The sequence below is a fragment of the Onychostruthus taczanowskii genome, unplaced genomic scaffold, assembly GCF_017590055.1.
Source record: "Onychostruthus taczanowskii isolate IOZ18803 unplaced genomic scaffold, ASM1759005v1 scaffold15, whole genome shotgun sequence".
NCBI lineage: Eukaryota > Metazoa > Chordata > Aves > Passeriformes > Passeridae > Onychostruthus > Onychostruthus taczanowskii.
The window spans coordinates 3,369,446-3,393,104 of NW_024498685.1; the positions used below are offsets into that span (position 1 = coordinate 3,369,446).

Sequence of the window (23,659 nt, forward strand, 5' to 3'; positions counted from 1 at the left end):
CCTCCAAATGAAAGATTCAGACTCTCTGTGATAGTTCTCTTGCCCTCCTAGCAAGAGGAATATGCATATCACACAAGAAATAAGAATTTTCTAGCTTAGTTATGGATATGGAGAAGCTACACGATGTTAACAATGTCATGCACACATTTTCCATTGCATATTTTGATGTATTTGTGCCCGAAGGTGAAAGGCAATTACTTTGTTATTTCTTTTCCACAGGATGCTTAATTACACGAAAAAAAACCACCAACCCCTTAATGGTTAAAAAACGTCTGAATAGTATCTATCCCTTTCAGACTCACTGCACACACAGCAAAGGAAAACTGAAGAAGAAGAGATGACTGGAATTTTTAAAGAGGTAACTATAGCAATTATCATACTTCAAAGGTAAAACATCAGTCCCTGCCATTCTCAAACGAAGATTTCCAAGGAACAAAAGAAAGAAATTTACTGTAACTTCAGTGGATATGCATCTTCTGCCAAAGAAAGGAACAGACCTCAGAAAGGCTGATGTAATCTATACCTGATGATGATGATGGTTAGTCCAGCTGTAAGTGGAGCTGGCAGCACAGCTACTGACTTTGGCAATGCAGGATGAATGATCAGATTGGTACCAAAATTAGGGCCCGGACTCTGGGTGCCGTTCCCAGTGGGATAAGGATTGGGTCAGGATTGGATTTTACTAACAGCTTGCTTAAGTAAATCCAACGTGATTATGGTGAGCAGCCTTCATAGGTGAGATCATATTTCCTAAGTGAGGTTATACTTCATAACATAATCTCCTTTACGTACACACGTTAATATGGTAAATGGCTTAAACAACTTTGTCATTGCTTTTAAAACAAAAAACAAACTGAAAATTCACTTGGCATTAAAACTTGCAGCGTTAATTACAGTTTCATTCTATGAACTCTGCTATATAGCTATGATTACATTAATTTACTGTGAAAAATGTGGATAGAGAAAGCACAGAGATGCCAACCTGTCAATCAGAGCAATCAGAAAGAATATCATTACTGCCCCTATTTAGTAGGCAGAAAATTCTATACAATTAGCATGAAAAACAGGTATGTCCTCTTTCTTTAAAACCTCCATATACGTTCTGACTGATAGAAAATAAATTTTTACATACTATTACATTTTACAATTTATTTTTAATCTTTTTCTCCCATTGTATTTGTGGGTTTTCTTTCCTTTTCTTCTTTTCCTCACACATTTCCTATAAACTGGATTTCCACAAGCAGATAATTTCACTGAACAAGGAATAATTTTTCACTACAACAGAAAATAAAACCCCAACCAAAATGCTCCTGTTTTGACCTAAATTACCCTATTTTGAGTAGGCTATTTCAAATCCAAAGAAATTTCAAGGCCATCATAGGGAACAAAAGCTGTGTTTCAGACACAAAAGTCAGAGCAGGATTTGAATTCCTCCTTACTGAGTAGTAGTGTTTCTAAGTATACTAAGACATAGTAGTGTTTCTAAGTATACTCAACCATCACAAATATATGTATCATTTTTTCTTAATCCTTAAAAATCAGAATAGATATCAACACAACAGAAACTGATTTTAAATGGGCAAAATGTAATATTTTGCAACCCTTTAAAAACCCCAGGCTTTTGTTTCTGGTTTTGTCTGCATGCAAATATTTCCTACAAAATCTCTCATAAAGTTTTTATTATCAATCAATATATAACAAAGAAGAGGTTTTCATCTTAAGTTCAAGGTATGTATTTTATTTTATTTTATACTGGTTAACTGACAAAAGTTGTCCCAGGGACCTACAGAGTTTTGTAACTTACAATGCAATAACTACAACCATTTGTACATCAAAGTTGGTTTGTTTCTAGTTCTCTCACATTTCCAACAATTACATTTTATTACATATTAAAAAAATGTAAATTGAAAACTTAGGAATTAAAAATTTAAAACTTAAGAGAATAAAAACATTTATTTATATAAAACAGGGCCACAACTTCTATACCACTGGATGTTCTTTCATAACTCTTGATCCACATGGACATGCATATGTTTCCAAACTGTCTTGATACCTTTTCTTTTCCCCAATAAATTTGTATCTATATAGAAAGGAAATGTATTTTACTGAATTACTGCTTAACTAAAGTTTAGGAAAATGCCTTTGATTTGGATACAAAAATAGGAAAAACTATTCCAAGTGCAGTCAGTGGTAACTGCATTCAAAGTGCTATGCAAACTCCTTCTCTTATTAACAATATACAGTAGCTGTTTTTGTTGGACACAGATATTCTTACACCAGTCAGACAAGGTCAGGAATCTGGAGATGCTTTTTGAAAGCTGAATTTGCTTCAGACAAAATACTGTGGGGATTTTTTAAAAAATCAAAATCGCAGCTAAACTCAGTGTCAGACATCATGGTGGAGCTGAACAAGGTTTCACTTGAGCTTTCTACGACAAGACAACAGGCAGTTTAATTATGATACTGAATAGTGATGTAAAGGTATATGAGAAGAATCACATGAACCCCATGGAAACCAAAGTTAAAACACTGACAAGTGTTACCTGTTTGATCTGATCAGGACTGGGTATCAGTTTGTTCCTATTTTCTCTATCTCTGTTTTGTTATTATAGCTCAGCTGCTTTGCCAAGGTTACACGACAGACGTTGTTGATGACATAAAATATTTCTATTTACAGCACCTTTGTTCTTGGTACTATGGTAATAATGATTTGTTAGGCACACTGAGTGGTCACCGATTCTTTCCTCTGCTGATGTTTTCTGTATTGTAACATTTGGTAAGCACTGTTATAAAAAGCTGACTTCATTTTCTCAGATTCAGGCAGAATTTGAAAGAATTGTTTCAGCCACGCCTGCAGCATTTTTTTTTTCCCCAGCTGCCCCATACCTTAGGCTGTGCTGCGTTTCCCACTTGTTGGTCAAACATGTGCTGCAGAGAAGGAATAAAGGCATGTGAAATATCCAAGCCTCTCTTCTGTAAATAAATTAAGGCCACCTAACAAAACAAGGAGCCTGCTAGTTACCAACAAGTAGGCAGCACTGCAGACTTGTTTCTCCAGCTGATGACCAGATAGGAAACCCACAGACGCTGAACCACAACCCTCTGTTTAGCCACTTCCCTTGCTGCCAGGTACTGTGCAAAATAAATTCCCCTGTCATTGATTTTCTTCCGAAACTCACTGTTTTCAAGAAAAAAAGCAGGCTTACTCAGCTTTTACAGGAAAGAATCTTTAACTAGGAACACTGTGCACTGTTGCGATAGAGTCTGCGTAGTGTTGATCACCTGAGTATTTGTCATAAACTGACATGAGCTAAGGTTCTGTGTCTGTTGATTTTTGGCAAGGAAAAAATGCACTACAGCAAAGTCCTGCTGACTTTGATCCACACCATCAACCCTACCTGCATGAGTTCTTTCTGCACAGAACACTTCACTCGAAATGCACACGACTTCCTCACTCAAACTAGCCTTTCCTGGTAAGGCCTCGAGCTAGGATCCTGAATATGGGAGTGGAAAGAATGTTTTCAATTAGCACACAGCATTTTACTTATTTTAGATTTTCTTTCTCAGATACCAAATAGAAAGTAATCCCAAAAAACAGCACCAATACATGATGCAAGAAGTATAATTACAATGCAAGCAAACAACTGAAAACCAATCAGTACATTATCCTTTCATTTCCTTCTTAGGCTTAATAATTATCTTTCAATGAAGAGCTAGAACAAAACCAGAAGCTAGTGTAATAGGAATTAAAAAACAAGTGCATAAACAATATCAGTGCAGCAGCAAAATATACAGTCATTGTTAACATTCCAATTCAACCCATTTCCAACATTTTTGTGCAATAAAAATTGGCCATATGCTGGCCAATACAACAAGCCTTTTTTAATATTAACACAGTCATTCTTCACTGCAGCTATTTCTGCTTGGATTTAAAAAATAAAATTAGTTAAATACAACTGTCACAAAAAAAAAAAAAAAAAAAAAAAAAGGACTGTATTTCATAAACACAAAATTCTGGTGCAAATAAAGTAAGAAATAAATATCACACCCTTGAAGACAAAAAGAAATTTGAACTGGTTCCTATGGCTGAACTTAGAGGATGTGAGGGTAGGATTTTTGTAACATATTTTTTTAACATTGGCTTCAGTCTCTCATCATCTCAGATGTAAAGCCAAGCAGCTGGGAGGAACATTTTTGTTGAGATGTTAAATTTCACTACACTTCAGTTGTGATAGCACAGTTTGAGTACAATCAGAGGAACCATAAAAAGTCTTCTTGATAGGTTGGGCTCTGTGCTTTGTGTTCTTCTTCTCAACCTTCCCTCAGTAGCCAGAGCAGGGGATATGAATCCAGACTTGCCAATGCAGCAACAAGGCAGGATTGTCTACCCGCTTGCTGGGAACAACCCCAACCTTTGTTGCATGAGCTCCACTCTGTTTGCATTTTCTCTTACGTTGCATATGAAGATTAGGGGTAAGGAGGAGGCTTAGAGAGACAGTTGAGAGGGGCACACTGAGAGCTGGAATGTGGCTGCTCTTCTGGAAGAGCATTAGGACTGAAAATTAAAAAGAAAAGAGAAAAAGTGCTTAAAATACGAGGCAAACTTTTTACAAGCATGTAAATAGTACAGAGCTGGATATTAACTTTAAAAGGGAGTGAAGCCTCATCTCTAAATCTATATCCTCAGACACACAGTATACATACAGAAAACTCTCAGTGCACAGCGAGTCAGTGAGACCTGGATGCATTTGTGAGGTGGACCAGATATCCCACTTCACAATTCCTGTACACAATTGCTGTTTGCATGCTGGGATGACAAAGACTGTGTGGAGAAAAAAATGCATCCGTGAAATGGGAGAGCAAATTTGAAGGACAAGATGCAGGTGTCATGTCAACATGGGTATTAAAGATTTTCTATATGCAGCTGATTCACTTTTTGAAATTAAGGACTGTGCCAGGCTGGAAATCAGGTTTCATAGCTCTTTGAAAATGTGATGTCTTACTGAATTTGACCTATTTACTAGTTCATTTGTACAAATACAGTGTAGCCTTCTTCATCAGGCCCATTAACCATTACATATTATGGAATTTACACTCCCAAAGTGTGAGGATTTCTTATGTTTAGCTTTCTTCGGGGTTTTGTGCTGTTCAAATCCTTTTCATTTACTTGTCATTTGACTATTTTTCATGTACAATTTGTCTGATAACAGCATTCACCTGTTAATTCACCTGTCTAGAGTGCATTTATAGCACTCACTGGCAATAGTGCAGAGAGGTCTGAACCAGCTTACTGGGACTCGAGTAGCAACAAAGAAAAGGGGCAGCTAACACAACCACACCCCACTTCTTGGTGCAGAGCTGTAGAAAAACAAGATATCAAAACAAAATGCAGGAAAATTTTGTTTATAAAGAGAAGGAAAAGGAAAAAAAAAAAAGGAGAAACATACCAAAACTCCCAGTTCTTTAATGTGTCTGGGAAGAGTTTTTTCCTCTAATGCTTCAAATGTTCTACAGTGTTGAAGTTATTCCAAGCTCAACACTCTGATGTATGATAAAGCACCATCATTTATGGGTCTGTCTTCAAGAGAACTTGCCTTTTCTGTTTTCCTTCTTTAGAAACCGTGCTTTTACATATTATCTCTGCAGCACAGACTATTGGAGTTCTGGCTGAAGGAATGCAATTAGCCTATTGCTGGAAATTAATCAATTTGAAATGCCAGAGATGTTTGGAAAAATGCTACTGGAAATGCCAGTGGTACTGAAAATGTCCTTAGTTTCCACACACAGCATTTACTTGAGGAAACAAAGAGATGACATTGTGTTTGACTGAAGAAAGAAAGAAGTGGGCACCACCACCATTAAGTGACTTGATGGCAATGTCCACATTTTCAAATCAGACAATCTGGGAGGCTTTGACCACAAATACACAGGTATTCCACGGGAGCTACAGTCCTTGCACCTCTGGGCTAATTTGAAGATCATAGAATTGCGTGTTTTAAGTTAGATCCTGTTTCCCATCAGTGCTCCTGAAGATGAGTTTCCTGACTGCAAAATGGGTGGTGAGGGGAGGTTACAGAAGCTCAGGATCCCACAAGCTTTGTTTTATGCTCAGCTGTCTAACAGTTCAGTCCCAAAGTGCGCAGTGTTATGGACTATGACCCCTCAGAAGAAGTAATTCTTTCCATGGCTATATCCATCCTTTCCTTCTGTCATATTCTGCCAAATGCAGATGCAGATACAGCATCCACAGAGAGATCTTATTGAGATCTTTACCTGCTCCACATCAATGACTGTGTCAGGAGTGACTGCAATTGATCAAAAGCTTTGTATTTACTCTCAAACTTATCCACTCATCAAGAGCCAGCTCCTGGCTTCAGCACCTCCTAAGTTTTCAAGATAGGCTTAGGAGAAGCACTAGCCTTAATTCCTCCAGAGACAGAAAACTGAATTAGAATCTAAACATGCCATTTGGGGAAGACAAACAAGGAGGTGATTACACAACCCTACAAACACTGGCTTACTCTTCTCCCTTGCTGCCTTGTTTCTTTTTAAACAGGACTCCTATAATTGCCAGAGAGGAACAGAAACTCAACGCACACACTCCTTGCTCGTTAGCAGAGATGTGTTTGTCTTTTGGGGCTTCCTTCCTAACTTTAAAAATAAGCAACAAAAGATGCTCATGCTCTGAGGAAGAGGACTGGTGAGGAAATGGCTGTAGTTGCAACTAGTTATGTACACCATCAGTGGCCTGAAAAAACCTCCCTGAGACACATAAGATTCTCCTCTACATAAATATAAACCGTAACAACTCCATGGCGTGACCTTCAGTACAAAGCCAGCCATGACTGTAAAAGCTGTACTACAGACTACCCCACGCTATGCTCAGATTAGCAATTCTAAGCACTGTGCTTGGAGTTACATTAATTTTCTTTTCCTGGTAATTCTGCATTGCTTCTTTGAAATACAAGCATACTTTGTGCACAGAAGAAATAGAAAAAATTTGTCTCGCTATTTCCTTTTCAACCAATAATAAATATTAAGGGCACTAGGAAGAGAAAAATAATATCAAGGCTATCAGGAACCTTTATAACAGCATATATAGCCACATCACCTGCAGCTCCAACAGATTCAAATCTTTTTCTAAAACTCTGCTGTTATACCTTCCTCTCTTCAGAAACACAATTCATCCAGCTCATTAATGCAGAATGTTGTAGTAGTACATGAACAAAAATACATCAGAATCAGCAAGTGACACATGGCATTCAATGTGCTTTTTATGGCAGGAGAGGTGCTGGTGGCAGCAGGTCCTGGAGCTGAGCTATCAGACACATTGGCAGTCACAGACAGCAGAGGATGGCAGGGCAGATTAATAACACAAAGCAAGACAGAGACATGGAAGAACTTGAGTTTTTGACTATAAACAGAGAATAAGGAAGAACAGTGTTACATTCACCCAATGGGATATGTGTGTTTTAAAAATATTTGGTTTTTACAGACTTTTTGTGAACATCTCTTTAAATGCTGATATCATTTGGGGATGTATTCATTGAATTGATGAATAAAGCCTGTGCAATTTTTTTGTGTTAGTATTATTGTCTGGCTTTATGCAGCTCTTTTATTTTTTTCCCTGGCACTCAAAATACTAATCACGTATTTCTAAAATTAACTGGGAAATGGTGTGCAAAGCCCTTCAGTGTTTGCAAGTACTCTGTTGTGGCTTAGAGATGTCATTCACATGCAACATTGTCTGGCATTAATTGTAGCTGTAACAAATCAGCAAAGGAAAATAGAAACAGAACAATGATATTTTCAGAATGCAGAAATTTTGCAAGTGTTAAGTTGCATATTTTACCATTTCTAAAATTTATTTCCTGCTTTATAAAAATATAAGTATTATTTAATATTAAAAGGCAATATTAATTTAATTTGAGGTATGAGGGAGTTGTGTTTTTTTTTTTTTATTATTAATAGATAATTTGGGCTAGAGTTTTGGCCTCTGATAATGAAAATTAGGTTTTCAGTGCATTCAACAGAAACCTGAATACAATCCAAACATGGACATGCTCTTTTTAATATTGGATAATGGTCTTGTCCAATATAGTCCATGAGACAGGTGCTGGGAAGGGGGAACAGCATCCAGTAATTGTCAGGGCAGGCCTGGATTTGGTTGCTTGACCCATATCCCTAGACCTAGAAACTGAGGTGATGCATAGAAGGCAGAGTGAGACTTTTGTGCACTGTTGCATTTTAATTTAAAGTTTAATTTAAAAAAATCTCTTAAGGAAAGTTCACACAGATCCTCCAATCAAGTTTCAGTTGAAACATGCAGATTCAAGCAAAAAGACCAGTGTAAAGCTAAAATGAATTGACTACATCTACCCTGGAGTCTCATTTGGCTTGAAACTGTGCTGCTTATCTAGAGAGATTTACCAAAGCCTGTGAGCTGGAATCACAATTACTAAAGATGCCAGAGTTATAGAAGTACCACTTAAAAACCATGGTATAGCTAATGAATGAGGGAAAGCTCTCTGTGAATCTACCTGTGCTATGGTCAGGTGTATTAACTGGTTTGAACACAACTGGACATTGCAGGATGTGGAAAATCTTCATTTGTGTGAAGCACAAGCCTTAACCAGCTCTTGATTAGTCCTGGGTCACTAAGAGGTCACATTACTGCAAAAATTGTGTTGGAGACTTTAAAAACCAAGCACAGCTCTCTCTTAAAATGGGTGACTTTGGGGACAGGCAGAGGACAAGGAATGGTGGGACAAACTCCTGCCTTTCTTCTCTGCTGCATTTAGAAAATCCAGACCTCACTAAGTCTAATTGGTCCTTAAACACCCTCGAACTTTATTCCAGATTCCAATTACTTTATTTAAACAACTCAACAATTTATGTCATCATGCTGACTTGCATTAAATCTATTGTTATCCTTCACTGCTTTACAGAGCTGGGCAGGTAATGTGGCTGAGGCAAGCAAGGCAGCAGTGTGAATATATCAAAATCAGTTTTGTTCAACTCCACCAGATCTAGTTCACAAATCTAGTGGTAAAAAACAATAGCCACCTGAAAGTCAGTTTTTCAGCTAAGTGTGTAAGGTGTGTGCTGTTTGTAGGATGACTGATCTGAAGTTTTTAAAATATTAACCATATTTTAAATTATCAGAACAAGGTAATGTTTGCAGATTTCTGAGAAGATATTTTAAAATTACAGAAGTAATTGTTGGTTCACATCTAGAGAGGGATGGTTATTTGAGCATATTCATCACTAAGAGAGTAGCTCTGGAAGGAACTGAATAGCCTTTAATTAAATTAAGTAAGGTTAAAATAAGACTTGTTGATGTTAACCTTCCATGTCTCCAAAACACCTATTGCCAATCTCAAATTGCTCTAACATCTAAAATACAGCAGCATCACTTTACTGGCATATTAAGGATGTTAAATGTAACTTGTAGAACTCCAAACTGCAAATCAGTAAATTATACTTTCCAGTTATAATGAGTTTACACCAACTTCTCTGTAAAATTTTCATATTGCTCTTACATAGTAAAGAAGATAATAGTACTTCCACTTTGTAAGCAGTAAAAGAGAGGCACAAACTTGGTCACTGCAGTTGAGGTAAAGGCCTAAAAACAATGTAAATTATTTCCAATGACAGCATAGACATAAGTGAATATTAGCACAGAATGTACCATGAACAGATAAAATTATTGTAATCTCCTTTTGCTTTGCTTAGGTTTGGGGTTGTGCCTTGATTAACCCAGCCATCCCAGAAGCACGATGTGGCCTTTGCACCACCTGTGAGCAAGGACACCAGGAGTTTACTTTTAAAAACAAGATGAAAAACTGATTGCTTTAGGTCTGAGTTTCCAAGTCAGGGAGAACTTATAAGTGTCTGCTAAAATCTCACAGATGCCTTTAAAATGCCACCTTACAAGAGAGAAGTCTGCACCTACCCTTGAAATTAAAAGTAAATTTAATTTAAGTAAATATTTCTAGCAACAAAATAAATTAATTACTGCTTTGGCATCATAGAGAAACTGCATCAAAATATCAAATGAGGGCTGCAAGATCCAGCTTGGCATTTTTTCCATATTTTTACAGGGAAGCAAGTGCATGAATGCTGTGACTCATGTTGGTACTGTCACTGCAGAAATTACCACTGTTCCTCAAGCTGTTAAAGGTTTGCTGTTAGAGAAAAAGTGAAGAGCTTTTGTCCGAGGAGGAGGAGGAGGGGGTGGCAGGCATGCATGCAGCTGTGTGCAAAGAGAGGAGAGTTAGTGGAGTTTACCTGACAGTCTGGCAATCTGGCCCCCTGGCTAGTTGTGAGCCGTGTGGCGGTATGGAGGCAGCAGGCTGCTGACAATCTACAAGAAACTGATAAATTAGACATATATACAGAGAGATTACAGAGCAAGGGGTTAGTAACAGCACTACACAGGCTAGGCATCTCAGGGAGAGATTTAGTGAGGAATGTGCTCTTGGTGCCTTATCTGACAGAAACACCTTTTTTCTGATAGCAGTGACATTGGCTGCTGCCTTCTTCTCCTTTTCAGAAGAAGCACTGGAAACATTTTTGTTTGTTTTCCCTTAGCACTGACAAATTTTTGTTCAAACAGACAGCAGTAATGGGCTGTATTCAGGATATGGGTTTAAACTTTGTATTTCTCATTCTTCTGCTCATCATCTTGTTTTGCTCACATCTAATATGAAAAGTGTCAATAAAGCTACACAAAATTTATCAAAAAAAACTCATATCCATATAAAAACAATTATGTCATCTCATTACCACATAAAAGAAAAAGCTGTAAGAAAGTCTTTTCAATTTCTGAACAATGCTTGTGAGATTGAGGTTTTTGTAGGAAAAAGGGAGAACTTGACACAGTCAGTTTCACTGTTTTGTCTCAATTATTTTATCTATTCCCTGTCAAAGAAGTTTCCACATTAATCACTTGCAAAGCTGTATTATGGTTCCTAATTTATTAAATAACAGTAAGGCCAAATAATCCTTCATTGCTATGTTTTCCTGTGACATTCAAAATATGAAGACAGCTTTAGACTGGATAATACTTGTGGGGCTTCGTGGAAGTAGTTGAACAAGGCAACCCTGCTTTTTAAATCAGTAGTGTTTACTGAGATTTCCAGATCTCAAGATTTGCTCTTTTTCCCTGCAGCATTCTGGCCTTTCATTCCACTGTCTGTGTGATTCAAATTGTCACACAACAGAGACATCAGGATCTTTTCAAACATTAGAATCTATGAGTGAAACTCTGACCCTACGAAAAATTACTGGAGATTATTTTTTGTCTCCAGTAAGACTTGCAGACCTATCATCCTTCCTGACTGCTTCAACCTGATTCTCAATCTGTTTGATGGAACGGGGTTATTCTCTCCTAAACCTTAAAAACAAGACAAGGGAACTCCACACACTTGGAAAGAATTTTATTTTTTTTTTCAAGTGGTTGCTACTTAAAGCTCAATGCCAATATTCATTTCTCTTTACAATGCAGATGTGTTTCAAAACCCCCTTCTATCCTTTGCCTCAATCAGTGGAAGAACATGCAAGTAATTTGCTGTCAAGAATGTTGAGATGACATCAGGTACTGCAGAGCAACACATCTTCATAGCACACTGTTACATAGCACACTGAGGAGCATCATATCCACTATTACAACATTTCCCCTCCATAGCAGCCCACAGGGCCTCTCCCTAGTTCCTGTGAAGATCTGTGCTGACCTCCAGTGGGTAAGAAGCAAGTGTACCCAAATCACTGGTTTCTTCCTGCTTCAGCAAAGAGAGGAAGGTTTGGACCTATTTTCTATAAAAATAAGTGCAGAGTTTGTGCTGGCACCATAGTGTATGGAAGCAGAAATGAAGAAAGAATAATCTGCCACTCTCATTTAGCAGGATTATCACTATAGTCCTCACTGCATCTTTTAGCAGAGGAATGCAGGAATTGGCAATGTGTTTGAGTCACGAATAGAAGGGCCTGTCATTTCAGCACAAAGCTCTACTAAAATAAGAGGTGTCTGAAGAACAGCCAGATCAGAAGACAGAAATTTCTAATTTCTGCAGACAGAAAATTATGGCAAAAAAAAGTAATTAATGCTTTATTCTATACAAAATAGTTTGCAGAAGTCCAAAGTAAAGTCATGCCTGATAGGGTATACAAGGTCATCAGTGAGGAAAGAAATACAGAATAGAATGCTGTGTGATGAAAAGGTGCAGAAAGGTTTCACTAATACAGAAGAAATTGTTCTGACAAGCTTTTCCAGAACAACACAAATGCCTGATTTATGATCCTGTTCTAATATCTCAAACATGGTGCAAATATTTTATGATGCATCTTGATCTGCTACATTTGGCAGAACACTTGAATAGCGAGCCAGGTTCTGGGAGGATTACGCAAGCTGGGTAATAACTATTTCACTGAGCATACTCCCTTGACTTCATGTGAAACACTATTCTAGCTGGTGTCAGCAAAGCTCTTGCAATCTGGCTCACGTTCACATCAGGACCAGATCTAGTGATCCACATGTCTTAAGATGACTGAATCGTCCTCCCACATCCTCCAGGAGTGAAGTTTCTGAGGATTATGCTAGGAAAGAACTAAGCAGAATGCATATGGCTTACATAGACACATTTCAAATTCAAAGGAACTTCTTATCTACTTATGTCCAACTAGCTATGCGAGAGCTAACTTTATTCCTTCTATATTCAATCCTTTTAAGTATTTTGGAGGATTTATAACACCCTTCTCTAATGTCATAACAATCATAAAATGACTTTCTACTAAGAAACTCCTGCCTGTATTAAGTAAATGTTTGTTTCTTTCTGAAACACTCTGATGAAGGTTAAAAGTCTCCAAAAAGTTTTTACTAATTCTAATGTCACATGCCATAAAGACAAGGTAAGAAAGACATGCTTGTTTTTACTAAAAAAAAGTAAAAATAAATTTTAAAATCACATTGAAAGAACTCTGTTGCTTGTACTTTTCAAATATCAGGGCCTGTCAGTCAAGCTACAGAGTGAAAGGACAGTCTGTCATTTATGTAGAAGGTACTTGGGGTACAGACACAGATTACACTTTTTGCCGTGTCTTCTAACACTACTACCAAGAAAATTATAATCAATAAAGTTATTAAATACAGGCTATCTTATTTCTCCACACCTTCACTTGCTATTAGGAAATAAACCACTTTGGGGCAGGGAATGAGCTGATGTCAAGTCCTTTTACAATTCCATGAACCTACAACAAAGATATTAATTTTAGTGCTCATTTCAACCAGAGATTGCAAAGAGGAGCTACTGTACACAGAAATTCACATGCCAGTTTTCACTGAATTCAGCAGGACTTGTGCCTGCAGAGTCTTGTGACGCTATCCAACAACAGCTACCACTGGCTCTATTGGAAATATGAGGTTTGATTTGTGCTATATGTCAGTCCTGATTCAATTTTTCAGTTCCTGATATTTTAGCCACTTGCACAGTGATGATGTAAAGGGCTCCGAGATTTCCTCTCTCACAGATTAGCCACTGCTGGTTTTCCTTTGGAAACTAATGCCTAGTCCTAATCAGGCTAATCAGCTCCTGATGTAAGAACATTTAAAAAAAAAAAAAAACAGGCTCAGAGAAACTACATCTGCTCACATGAGCACTGAATGTGCTGCCATGAATTATCTGCTGAGAGCAAATCTCACCAAAAAGAGAGTATTTTCCTATGTTTCCCTTTGGCTCAGCCACAAAAACATGTTTCTCTGGTGTCACAAGATGTGCTGTGCCCTCCAGTCTGTGACCTGGGTGACTCTAGCCAACACAGGTCTGCTTTATTGGGTTATTTGTGTCTGAGATGGGCTTGCCTTCTGTTGACATCAGCAATGTCCTCAGTGAAAAATCTACATGCAAGCATTTCCAGTCCCACCTGCTCAGGACCCAGCACACTGCAATGAACATTTCAGCACATTTTGACTCTCAGTAAATTCCTAATCTCTATTACAGCGCTCTCAAACAGCTAGACTACTCAGAATCCCAAGATAAGCATAAAAGAATTTTAACTGCACTATGTTCAGTTAATCAATTAATTTTTTTATCTCTTTTATCTGAAAGGGTAAAATTGAGAGCCAAACAGCAAACCAATCAACAGGTACTGTTACATATTTTGCATTTCTGATATGAAAACACTGGGAAAAATCTGTTCTTGATAAATGAAAATCTGTCAATAAATGTTTGTGATGAAATGTTAGACTGAGGCTTTTTCAGTCTGTTAAAACAAACCTTTCCTAGTATTCCATTGATCACTTCAGGCCAACAGAAACTCCTTCTTTCCTAGGTAGAAGTTTTTAGGCTGACTTTGTGTTAAGCTACCCAATGTCAATTGAACTTGCTCCACCAAGTCTGAGGAATTTGATAACATATCTAAGAAGCTGTTATTGAAAATCTACTTGCAAAGAGAAGTCATCTCCATTAATATGGCCATGAATTTTTTTCATCCCTGAAATGTCAATTTAATGGGAAAGAATGAAAGGGTGATAGCATGAGTTGAAAGTACTGGGCAAAGAACTGATCAGTAGCCTTCTTGTTGTGCAGATGTAAAAACGTGTCACATCACAGAGCAAGACCTACAAAGACAATAAATCAATCCTCTCTGCTCAGAGGAGAAAAACAAGGAAAATTTCCAAACCAAAAGACAAATGTGAGATGTCAAGAAGAATGGAGCAGAGGGTACTAAGATGCTTGCCCTCCTTGCTGAGATTTGTAGAGATGCTTTCAAGCTGCAATCTGACAGGATGAGAAAAGTCCTCAAACCGTTTATATACAGGAGTGACAAGGACATAAGTTTATACAATTATTTGACAGCTATTTTCACTTATAATTTATCTTCATTTTTTCAAATGAATGCCAAGAAAACTTTGATGTTCCTCAAGGCCAAGAGGAACTTTAAGAGGCAGTAGTTATCACAAAGAACAGCTGGTGAGTGGACAGCTGTGACTTAGCTTCAGAAAAAGCCACAAACAATGGCACAGGTCAAAGATTAGAAGAGTCTCTCCCTTCTGCTTCCAGGGTCAGTTTGAGTCTGTAAATAACACAGTTACCTCTGCCCTACACACAGCCCCAGCAGATCAGTCTGCCAGCTGAAAACTGGACACAGCTCCATGTTTCTGCAGGCTGCCCTGGAAGGAGAGGGCTCTGGTGGAGCAGCCACTGGGGAGCCTGGCTGGCCTAACTACCTCCAGTTTGCTCAGAGCAGGATTGACTCAGCTTGTCCTGTGAGCAAAAGGAGAAGTGCAGGAGGACTGTGCAGAGCCATTCTACCACTCCATGAGGGCCAGCCCCATCCTGGCACAGCTGCACATTGGCAGCCAAATCAACTTCACCAGGTGCTGCTTAGCTCCTGCACACTTTCTAGCACCCACATTATCTGTGATTTCCTACCATCTCAAGTCTACCTCAGTTCCATTAAACTGAATAATGGATCACTGCTTGGATAGAGAAATGTGTCAACCGAGTGTCTTTTTCAGCTTTCTTCATGGTAAAGATAATCTACTATGAAATTCCCATGTTGAGAGTGCAAGTACACAGGTAACCCACATTTTAAGCTTGCTATTCAGGAATCTTAATAGCTTAGATTACTTCTAGTTGGAGAAGTTACAACAACAATTAATTCTTCCACTACTTATTTCTTAGTCTTCTTAAAAACTATTTGAAGAATAGGAGATGTGAGCATGCTGCTGAACTCCCATTAACTACCAGTATCTATACATTGCCCTAGGATGCAGTAAACCAGCAGTAGGATGCATCTAAAATCCTCATCTCCTATCATCTTCCCCATCTTTTTCTTGCGAAGCAGGCTCAGGAAGGTCCCACTGTTTCTACAATCACAAGCTCCTGACACAGGTCCTCCTTCTGCTCCTCCTCCTCTGGATTTAGGACAAGATCAGGCAGAGTTAAACTAACAGAGGGCTTGCTGTTAAATGCTTCTCAAGAGTAAGAGCAGGTAGGGAGTTTAACTGCTATTTCCTTCTGGCATTTAGGGAAATGCTGTCTGTCTTGGTGATTTCCACAGGCAGCCTCATGGAGCATCACTAAACACTTCATGCCCTGCCTGGCACACAGCACAGACAGCCATGGTTTAGCAGGTCACTGATTCAGGGGCTTTCCAGAACACATCAGGTTTCTTGGCTATGTCCTAGTGAGTTCTTTCATCTATACAGCAGCTATGCTATATAGAGTGCTTTCACCCTTAATTTCCTTATTCTGCATGACTTCACCTATATTTTCCTTTTAGACCTGAATTATCCAAAATCTAGAGAGCTGTTCCCCCATCAGTTCACTTGTTTCAGAGGTAATGTGCCTGCTAGCTCAAAGTATAGTGACAAAGCCATATCCCAGCCTTGCCTTTTCTTGTAGCACATATTAAGAATAGCTTTTAAAAAAGAAATAATATCTCATTGTTAACAAAATTAGTGAAATGCATTTTTCTCCAGTTACAGGCTCAGAACATTAAGAGGTTTCTTGTCAGCTCTGTACCCTTTTTCACACTTCCTATATCACGACGTGCTTATGTTATTTCTCAAATGGTTTCTGTGAATGCTTTAAATAATTCCTCATTAAATCTACTGAGAAGCTAAATAATGGGTTAGTAAAACAGCAGAAATGGCATAAGCTGAAAAATATATCTTCAGTTCCTTTCTTTCATATACAGTTCATAAAAAGCACATTTAGAAAGGTCTGATGATTCATGGAACACTTAGTAAAAGACACACACATTTTAAACATTTCAAAAGAGGAAAAGAAAGGTCTTAATATTACATAAATCATCACATTTCAATCTTGTTGTTTACCATGGAAACATAAGGATTCATTTCAGGTCACAAAATCATCCAGAGCAAAAATACTTGCACTATTAGATGGATAAAGAAGGGCCTGATGCAAAGATTGAAGTCAGTGGGAACAGTAACTTTAGTAGGCTTTGGAAGAAACAACATAAGTTACAATTATAAGGTTCTTATACCCCTAAAAAATGCAGACATGGAGATACTTACAATTAAGGACACTAGTCTTGTTTAAAGAATTGCTGTGAGCTTCCTCCAAACACCACAACATCCCAAGGAACTGCTCTATTAGAGAGCTAAAATGTCAGCATGTCTAATTTAAACAGAGACTCACTTCCCTTTTGCCTAATTTATGAGGCAAAGAGCACAATATTGAATATTCCTGTGTATTTGATGGCAAAATTCAGCAAGTCATGAAACTACTTCAAACCTTGTAATACAAGAAAATAAAGACGGATGATTTTTGTCACCAACATTGTAAGGATATTTCAATCTCTGTTTTAGTTAATTGATAGGACTGGATTCCAAAGCCTAAAATTTTCAGAGAAAGCAACAAATATCTGGTAAAATGCCTTAAAGATGTGTCATCTGTATACCTGTTTAGCTAAATTTAAAAAAACCAACAAAACGGAAGTCTAAATAAGACTTCACTGGAGACTTCACTTCAACAAATGATGCCAGTGTAAACCATTCCATCCAGCAATGATGTCATAGCTTAGATAGAGACAGAAATGTCAACAACCTTTTAATGAAAATATAAAGCAGTAAGGCATGGATTTCACTGCAGTCTTTTTTTATCATTATTTAATGTCTTATCAAACAAATTAGGTCTTCTATGAAAAACAGATTTTATTTCAAGATTACTTTCTTTATAAAGTGAAAAAACATAAATAAAAAATAAACTAATCTTGTAGAACTGCAGTGAATTCATGCCATAATAGCTAAATCATATTGAAGTAGCTAAATTATATTGATTAGCATGAAATGTATGGGTTTGGTCTCATCAGTGGCAACTGGAAAGCTAAATGCAAGAGAGGAAAAGCACAGAGTGAAAAGGTCCTGTTCACAGTGGCACCAAGAGGTAAAAGTACATTTAGCCAGCTGAATTCTTTATCAGTTACAGCCAACCAAAGTCCTTGGCAAGGACACTGTTCCTCAAATTCAAAATGGCCTCCACAGGGACAACACACCATGCTTGAAGTGGCATAAATATGCAGTGCTCATTAAGCTGAGCTAAATGAGCATTTCAGATGCAGGACGTGGCCCTGAGAGCAGGAAGATATATACATGGATCTGTATATATGCACTGACACCACTCATCAAACAATGAACACACAGAGACACAAATATGGCATGTTCACAGAACCCACAGAAAACAGGACAATGCAGAACAAAAAAAGAGAACACAGATAATAAGTAAATAATGATTGAGTTATCCCTTTTGTGAAGAGCATCATATTCAGGTTTAAAAAGAAAACCCTTACACGTGACTTTTTAAAAAACCTACTAGAAACATGTTAAATCCATTTTTCATGAAGAGCAGAGACAGATGAAACCAATATTGCAGGAGTCTCAGAACAGCCAGTGGCCTGTCTGATTGCACAAGCTCAGAGAAATCTTGCAGGTGCAGGATCATCATCAACACAAATACATTCCCAGTAGATAAAAATACAACATGCTTTCTTAGAAGAATCGTCCATGGATCTCTAATGAAGCAAAGGACAATTTGTACTCAAACTAAATTTGTTACCAGAATAAAGCTGTGTGGTTTGTTTGTTTGTTTGTTTTTAAAATAATGGTTGTGAAGAAACTCCATGCTTTGGATTGCTTGGATGAAGGAAATCAAACTTTCCTGAGAGAACAATTCAGAACAGACCAGCCTGACTAGTTAAATATTATATGGCTGCATAGCTTATATAATAGTGGTGCCTTGGTTAACCGCCTGTCCTGCTTTTCAAGAATAAACTTTTTCACTTAATGTACAGAAAAATCCACATTGTTAAGAGGTCAGTATAAAATTATCTGACTTAAAATCAGCACAGAAAGGAGTATCTAGATCCTAACCATGTTGATTTTTCCTCTTCATCAACCTATAAAATTCATTCTCAAAAGAGAAGTAAGAAATATTTAAAACTCTTCACTGTGTGACCTGAGCAATCATAAAGATCTACAAAGCACCCCCCTGGCAAAATTCATTTCTGAGCTGACAGTGCTCCTCAAAGGACTTCCTCCACAACCACTGATAAAAGAAGCTGTGCTTTCTGTGTTCAGATTTCTGACAGTCCTGCTGTTTCAAAATTGAGACATGCATAAAAAAGCAAAGTTGAGATATTGCAGTAATGCCTACAGCAGCAAGACTTAGAAATCTGTGAGGCACTTCCATTGGTACTTCAGCTTAAAGGCAAAGCTGAAACTGTTTGGTAAAATATTCCTAAGCAAACAAAAAATGTGCACAGCTAAAGACCTTGAACATAAACACTTTTCACCACACAAGGAAAGTAGACACAAACCTGCTATCAAAAATGTATTTCCCTGACCTTTACATAGGCACACCTCTCCAGACAGCCTCCTCTGTGCAGAGAGGTGTCAAACTGAAAATCTCTGCTCATTTTCCCAACCCCTGCATCCAAAAGGGGGGGGACAGGGAGCTTCTACTCACAACACACCTTTTGAAGAGGATTTCCCATATCTTCACACTACTTAAACAAGATGAAGCAAGAAGGAGGGGCAAAACCAACAATCTTGCCCCACATGCAAAGTTCCACTTTAAGGTTATTTAAAGAAAAATACAGAAGGAACATGAGCTTCTGATTACACAAAGAATAATATTTTAGAGAATATTTTGGAAAGTCACATCTAAAACACTGCACTTTAAAAAAGCTCAAAATCCAGAAAGAACAAATATTTTTAAATTGCATGAGAGTGTATTCCTCATCCCTTGAGCCAAGAGGGGCTACTCAACACCTCACATGGCCAATCAAAAGTCCTTAATTCCCTATAACACTAAGTACCACCTTACTCAGAAAGACCCTCTGCTCCTTGTTGTGTTAAATTGTGTTTGTGCTACATCAAACAGATCAATGTATTCCTGGGTTTCTAACCTATTCTTCTCATTTTAAACCACTCTCAGTGTAAAGGTAAGTAGCAAAGACAACTCTTAAGCAATTTCCCTTGAGCTCCAGCTTAAAGATTACATTATAAGACTTCCTAGGACCTCAACATTTGGGTAATTGAAATTTTTTATTTTCATTTTCCTTGTTAGCTTTAAAAAATACTTTCCACCTACAGATGCTGTAAGTTAGTTCTTGGTGACACTGGAGGAATTGCCTTTGGGATAGAGTTTTTACAAATGAAGGTAAATTTTATGGTAAGAATGCAAACCAACAAACAAGAGCTAGTTATTTTATATCATATTGTGATTCATATTTGATTTGCTGTAAGTACAGAGCTACATCAGAAATTAATCTTGGATTATTTTTTCAGTAAGAGTAGCTATTACATACTCTTAATTATGTATGGTAGGTGGTGAGCTCAGTGCCTGAACAGTTGCTATATTATTATGTGGCATTCTTTGTGCTGTCTATCTTCCACATCAGTCTCTTCTTATGGGAATTAAATGCCAGGCTGTAAATCACTCTTGAAAGAGAGTTGAAAAGCAAGCAGGCTTTCAGGTTGAATGTCTTTCAGAAATGAGTGACCCTACAAAACCACCTAATTTTGCAGATTTGTTATTTTTTGGGGTTTTTTTAGAGGTTTTCAGAAGAGCCATTTTATGAAATGGTTTGTAACAATGAAAAACAATTAATCTAAACACTACAAAAATACAAAATTTTGATCATAGCAAACTAGCACAGTTCTGTTGAAATCCATGGGTCTATCCTGACTTGGGTCAAACAAATATCTGACCTCAGCTGGGCTTGGAATTTGAGGGAAATGTGTTACATTTAAGGCTGCTACGTTCCTTTTACTATTGTGATAAAATAAAATAGATACAACTGTACAGATTTCTCTAAAAGGAAGGTTTGCTCATTATGATCTCATGATCTGTATTCCTTCAAAATACAAAATACTTTACTTTTTACAGTGTTTTCCTGTGTGGGATTTTAAATACTAAGCATAAACAATAGGAGGAAGAAGCATCCACTACATTTTGTTTGGAGAGTGCTCCAACAAAGAAGATTCTCAGGTGGTTTGTTGTTGCCCCTGAGTGAAAACTGCAGCCATTGGTAACTGTCCTTCTCATAATCTGTTGGGAAACCTTTTACTTCAGGTACATCTTCTACATAAGGATCTTGACTTCATTTTAAGCTAAAATAGCAGAACTTTATATTCAACTTTTGGAACTACCATGCTAAAGTACCTGACAGAGAAAAGAATGCTGTCAAGGCAGATACTACAGGAGACCTTTTTAGACTTGTTCTTTCCTTGAGGAGGTTGAGAGAGCCATACTTCGTATTTGGGACTATGGTATATTAAGAGTCACCTAGTGACTTCATATTCAAGGAGTTTGAACACAACTGCAAAGGAAAGGTCATTTTTCAGTGTTACACACTGCCAAACCTAGCATTAGGCTTTCTGTATGCCCTGACGTTTCCATGTAGTCAGGAAAAAAAAATACAAACACATCCAAAGGTGGGCTGGAATTGTGCTGGGCACATACTGGCTGTTATCAGAAGAATAAAGACTTGAAAGAGTAAAAATACATGTCAGCAGAACAGAAGCAAAGAAGAAACAAACAACAAAGTTAAATGCATGCCATTACCTAGGAGAAACGGAACATGATACTCTGGAAAAGCACCGAGTGGTATTTTTAGCCCCTGGGGGCAGTTAAGAGCCATTAGTTCAATTAGAAAGCCCAGATCAAGTCGTGCTGTCACAGCTTTGTGCCAGAGGTACCTGTATGCCGATCTGAAGACAAAGGCATTCAAATGGAAATGGAGCAGGATATGACAATCTCTTGCTTAAGAGGTCTTCAATTCAGCTGGTCTTCCTCTGAAGAAGGCTGCCAAAAGCAGCCCAGCTTTCCCTCTCCAGGTATCCAGCAGCAGACAAAGTAAAGGTAGCCTTTTGTGCCAAGCACCAAGCAAAGAAGAAGGAGCAAGAGAAACACGGGGCTCATGGGGCAGTGGAACCTGTCCTGTTTGTCTTGCCACCAACTTCAGATTTTTTGACTCTTGGTCTCCATCTCCAACCAAACACATTGGCAGTTAAAGCCTCCCAGTCCCCACATCCCTGGGAGCTCATGAAAGGACAGGGAAGCTCTCACATCACATGGGTGAAAAATTCTTGTGAAGGAAATAGTTCACAAATTTAAAAGAACAAAACTGTTCCTGTTTAATGTAGGATTCTTACTCCGCTCCTGGGGACTCAGCCTCCAGCCAAGCTACACTTTGCTCCACAGTGTTTGAGTTTGGATGCTACTTTTTTGCACCCTCTCTCATGAAGCAGGTGTGGGTTGGTACAGTTTTTGCTGCCTTGCTTGAATGCAAAAATCATCTGACAACAGAAGCTCTTTGTGAGACAAGGCTTTTAAACATTCTCAGTAAAAGCAGCAGAATAACATTCTTCACTGTTCCTTACTTTCAGGAAACAGATAATTAGACAGATGGTGAAAAAATCCTACTTGGTGCATCATTCCTTTCATCTGTTAACAACAGTAAGAAATCTTCCAGAAACTGGTAAAAAAAATGATGAATAATTCCCTGCTTAATCCTGAGCTTGGTACTAAGCTGGTCCTGCCAACACTGGAATCTGGAAGCTCAGAAAAATCTTGGGTTTGGACCTGTCAGTTTCACAGGCTGAGACTAAAGCCATGTGATGGTGCAAAATTCTGACAAATGCATTCAGAAAGCTGAGATTGTTGCAGATTCATAAGGACAACTATAACATAAATCAGTGACCCTGTCTCAAGACCCTTACACTTTAAATATGTAGAGATGTACCTAAAGTGACAGGTAAGACTCCAGACAAACAATTTTCGGAACAATTCTACCATTCAGGCTGCTTCATCCTTTGGTCTCTGTTACTGGACAAAAGACTGTGTCAGCATTTCTCACTCTGTGGTCCACGCATCTGTGATGTTCCATAAGATATCAGATGCTTCTTTACCCCCACTCCCACGCTCTTCTCATCAGGAGATAGCTCTTTGATTTATTTACTGCAACACACTCTAGAAGAAAGTCTTGTTTAGACTCTCTGCAGTTTTACACTTGTCCTCTGAGTGGGTGTTACTTGCATGGCACTACTGAAAGGCAGCTCTGACACTGATGGCACTAGGTGTGAAATATAACCTACTACAAGGTACTGCTCAGCTTCCCGGAATAAACATTTACTTGAGCAGAAAGTACTTTTATGGGTTTTAGCTTTCATATTTTCTACTTATGCTTTTTGTGTATAACGTATTTCAAAACAAAGAATTAACAAAATTACCACCAGACAAGACTGTGCCCAGTTAAAGGCTAAAGGTCCTGCTCAGGTGCAGAAGATAATAAATTATTAGCTGTTCTCTCAGGAGAAGAAAGCTATCACACCTTTGAAATGTCATCCTAGTTTGCATTTTCTTTCTACGCCTCATTCGAAGCCGATGCTACATTTTGGCAGGAAATTAAGAGCAAAACCTTCCTGCACAGATTAACTTCATGACTCAATTTGTATAAAATAAACCTTCTGTGAGTTGAACACCACCCTTTGGAAAAACCTGACTGAAGGCTCCAGGGTGAGAAGAGGGATGCTGTGGAGGCTCCTGTACATTGCCAGCCGCTCCCTCGCTGGTCCTCAGACATCTGACTCCTCTATCCTGTGGGATTTATGCCTTCCAGGGGGACTACC

At 38.1% G+C, this 23,659-nt stretch overlaps 1 protein-coding gene across 3 annotated transcripts in view; it reads right to left on the reverse strand.

The window, feature by feature from the left end:
- Window positions 1–4,328: 4,328 nt before the first annotated feature.
- BICD1 (BICD cargo adaptor 1) overlaps window positions 4,329–23,659 on the reverse strand; it is a 159,299-nt gene continuing 139,968 nt past the window's right edge. Inside the window, exons 9-10 of one of the 3 annotated variants that reach the window (XM_041398686.1) lie at window positions 10,291–10,366; window positions 4,329–4,555 (exon numbers count right to left, since the gene is read on the reverse strand). In XM_041398686.1, the coding sequence (XP_041254620.1) occupies window positions 4,468–4,555; window positions 10,291–10,366 (164 nt within the window). In that variant the 3' untranslated portion in view covers window positions 4,329–4,467. The remainder of the gene's footprint in view (window positions 4,556–10,290; window positions 10,367–23,659) is intronic. The other 2 variants (XM_041398683.1, XM_041398685.1) reach the window with 2 other exon arrangements.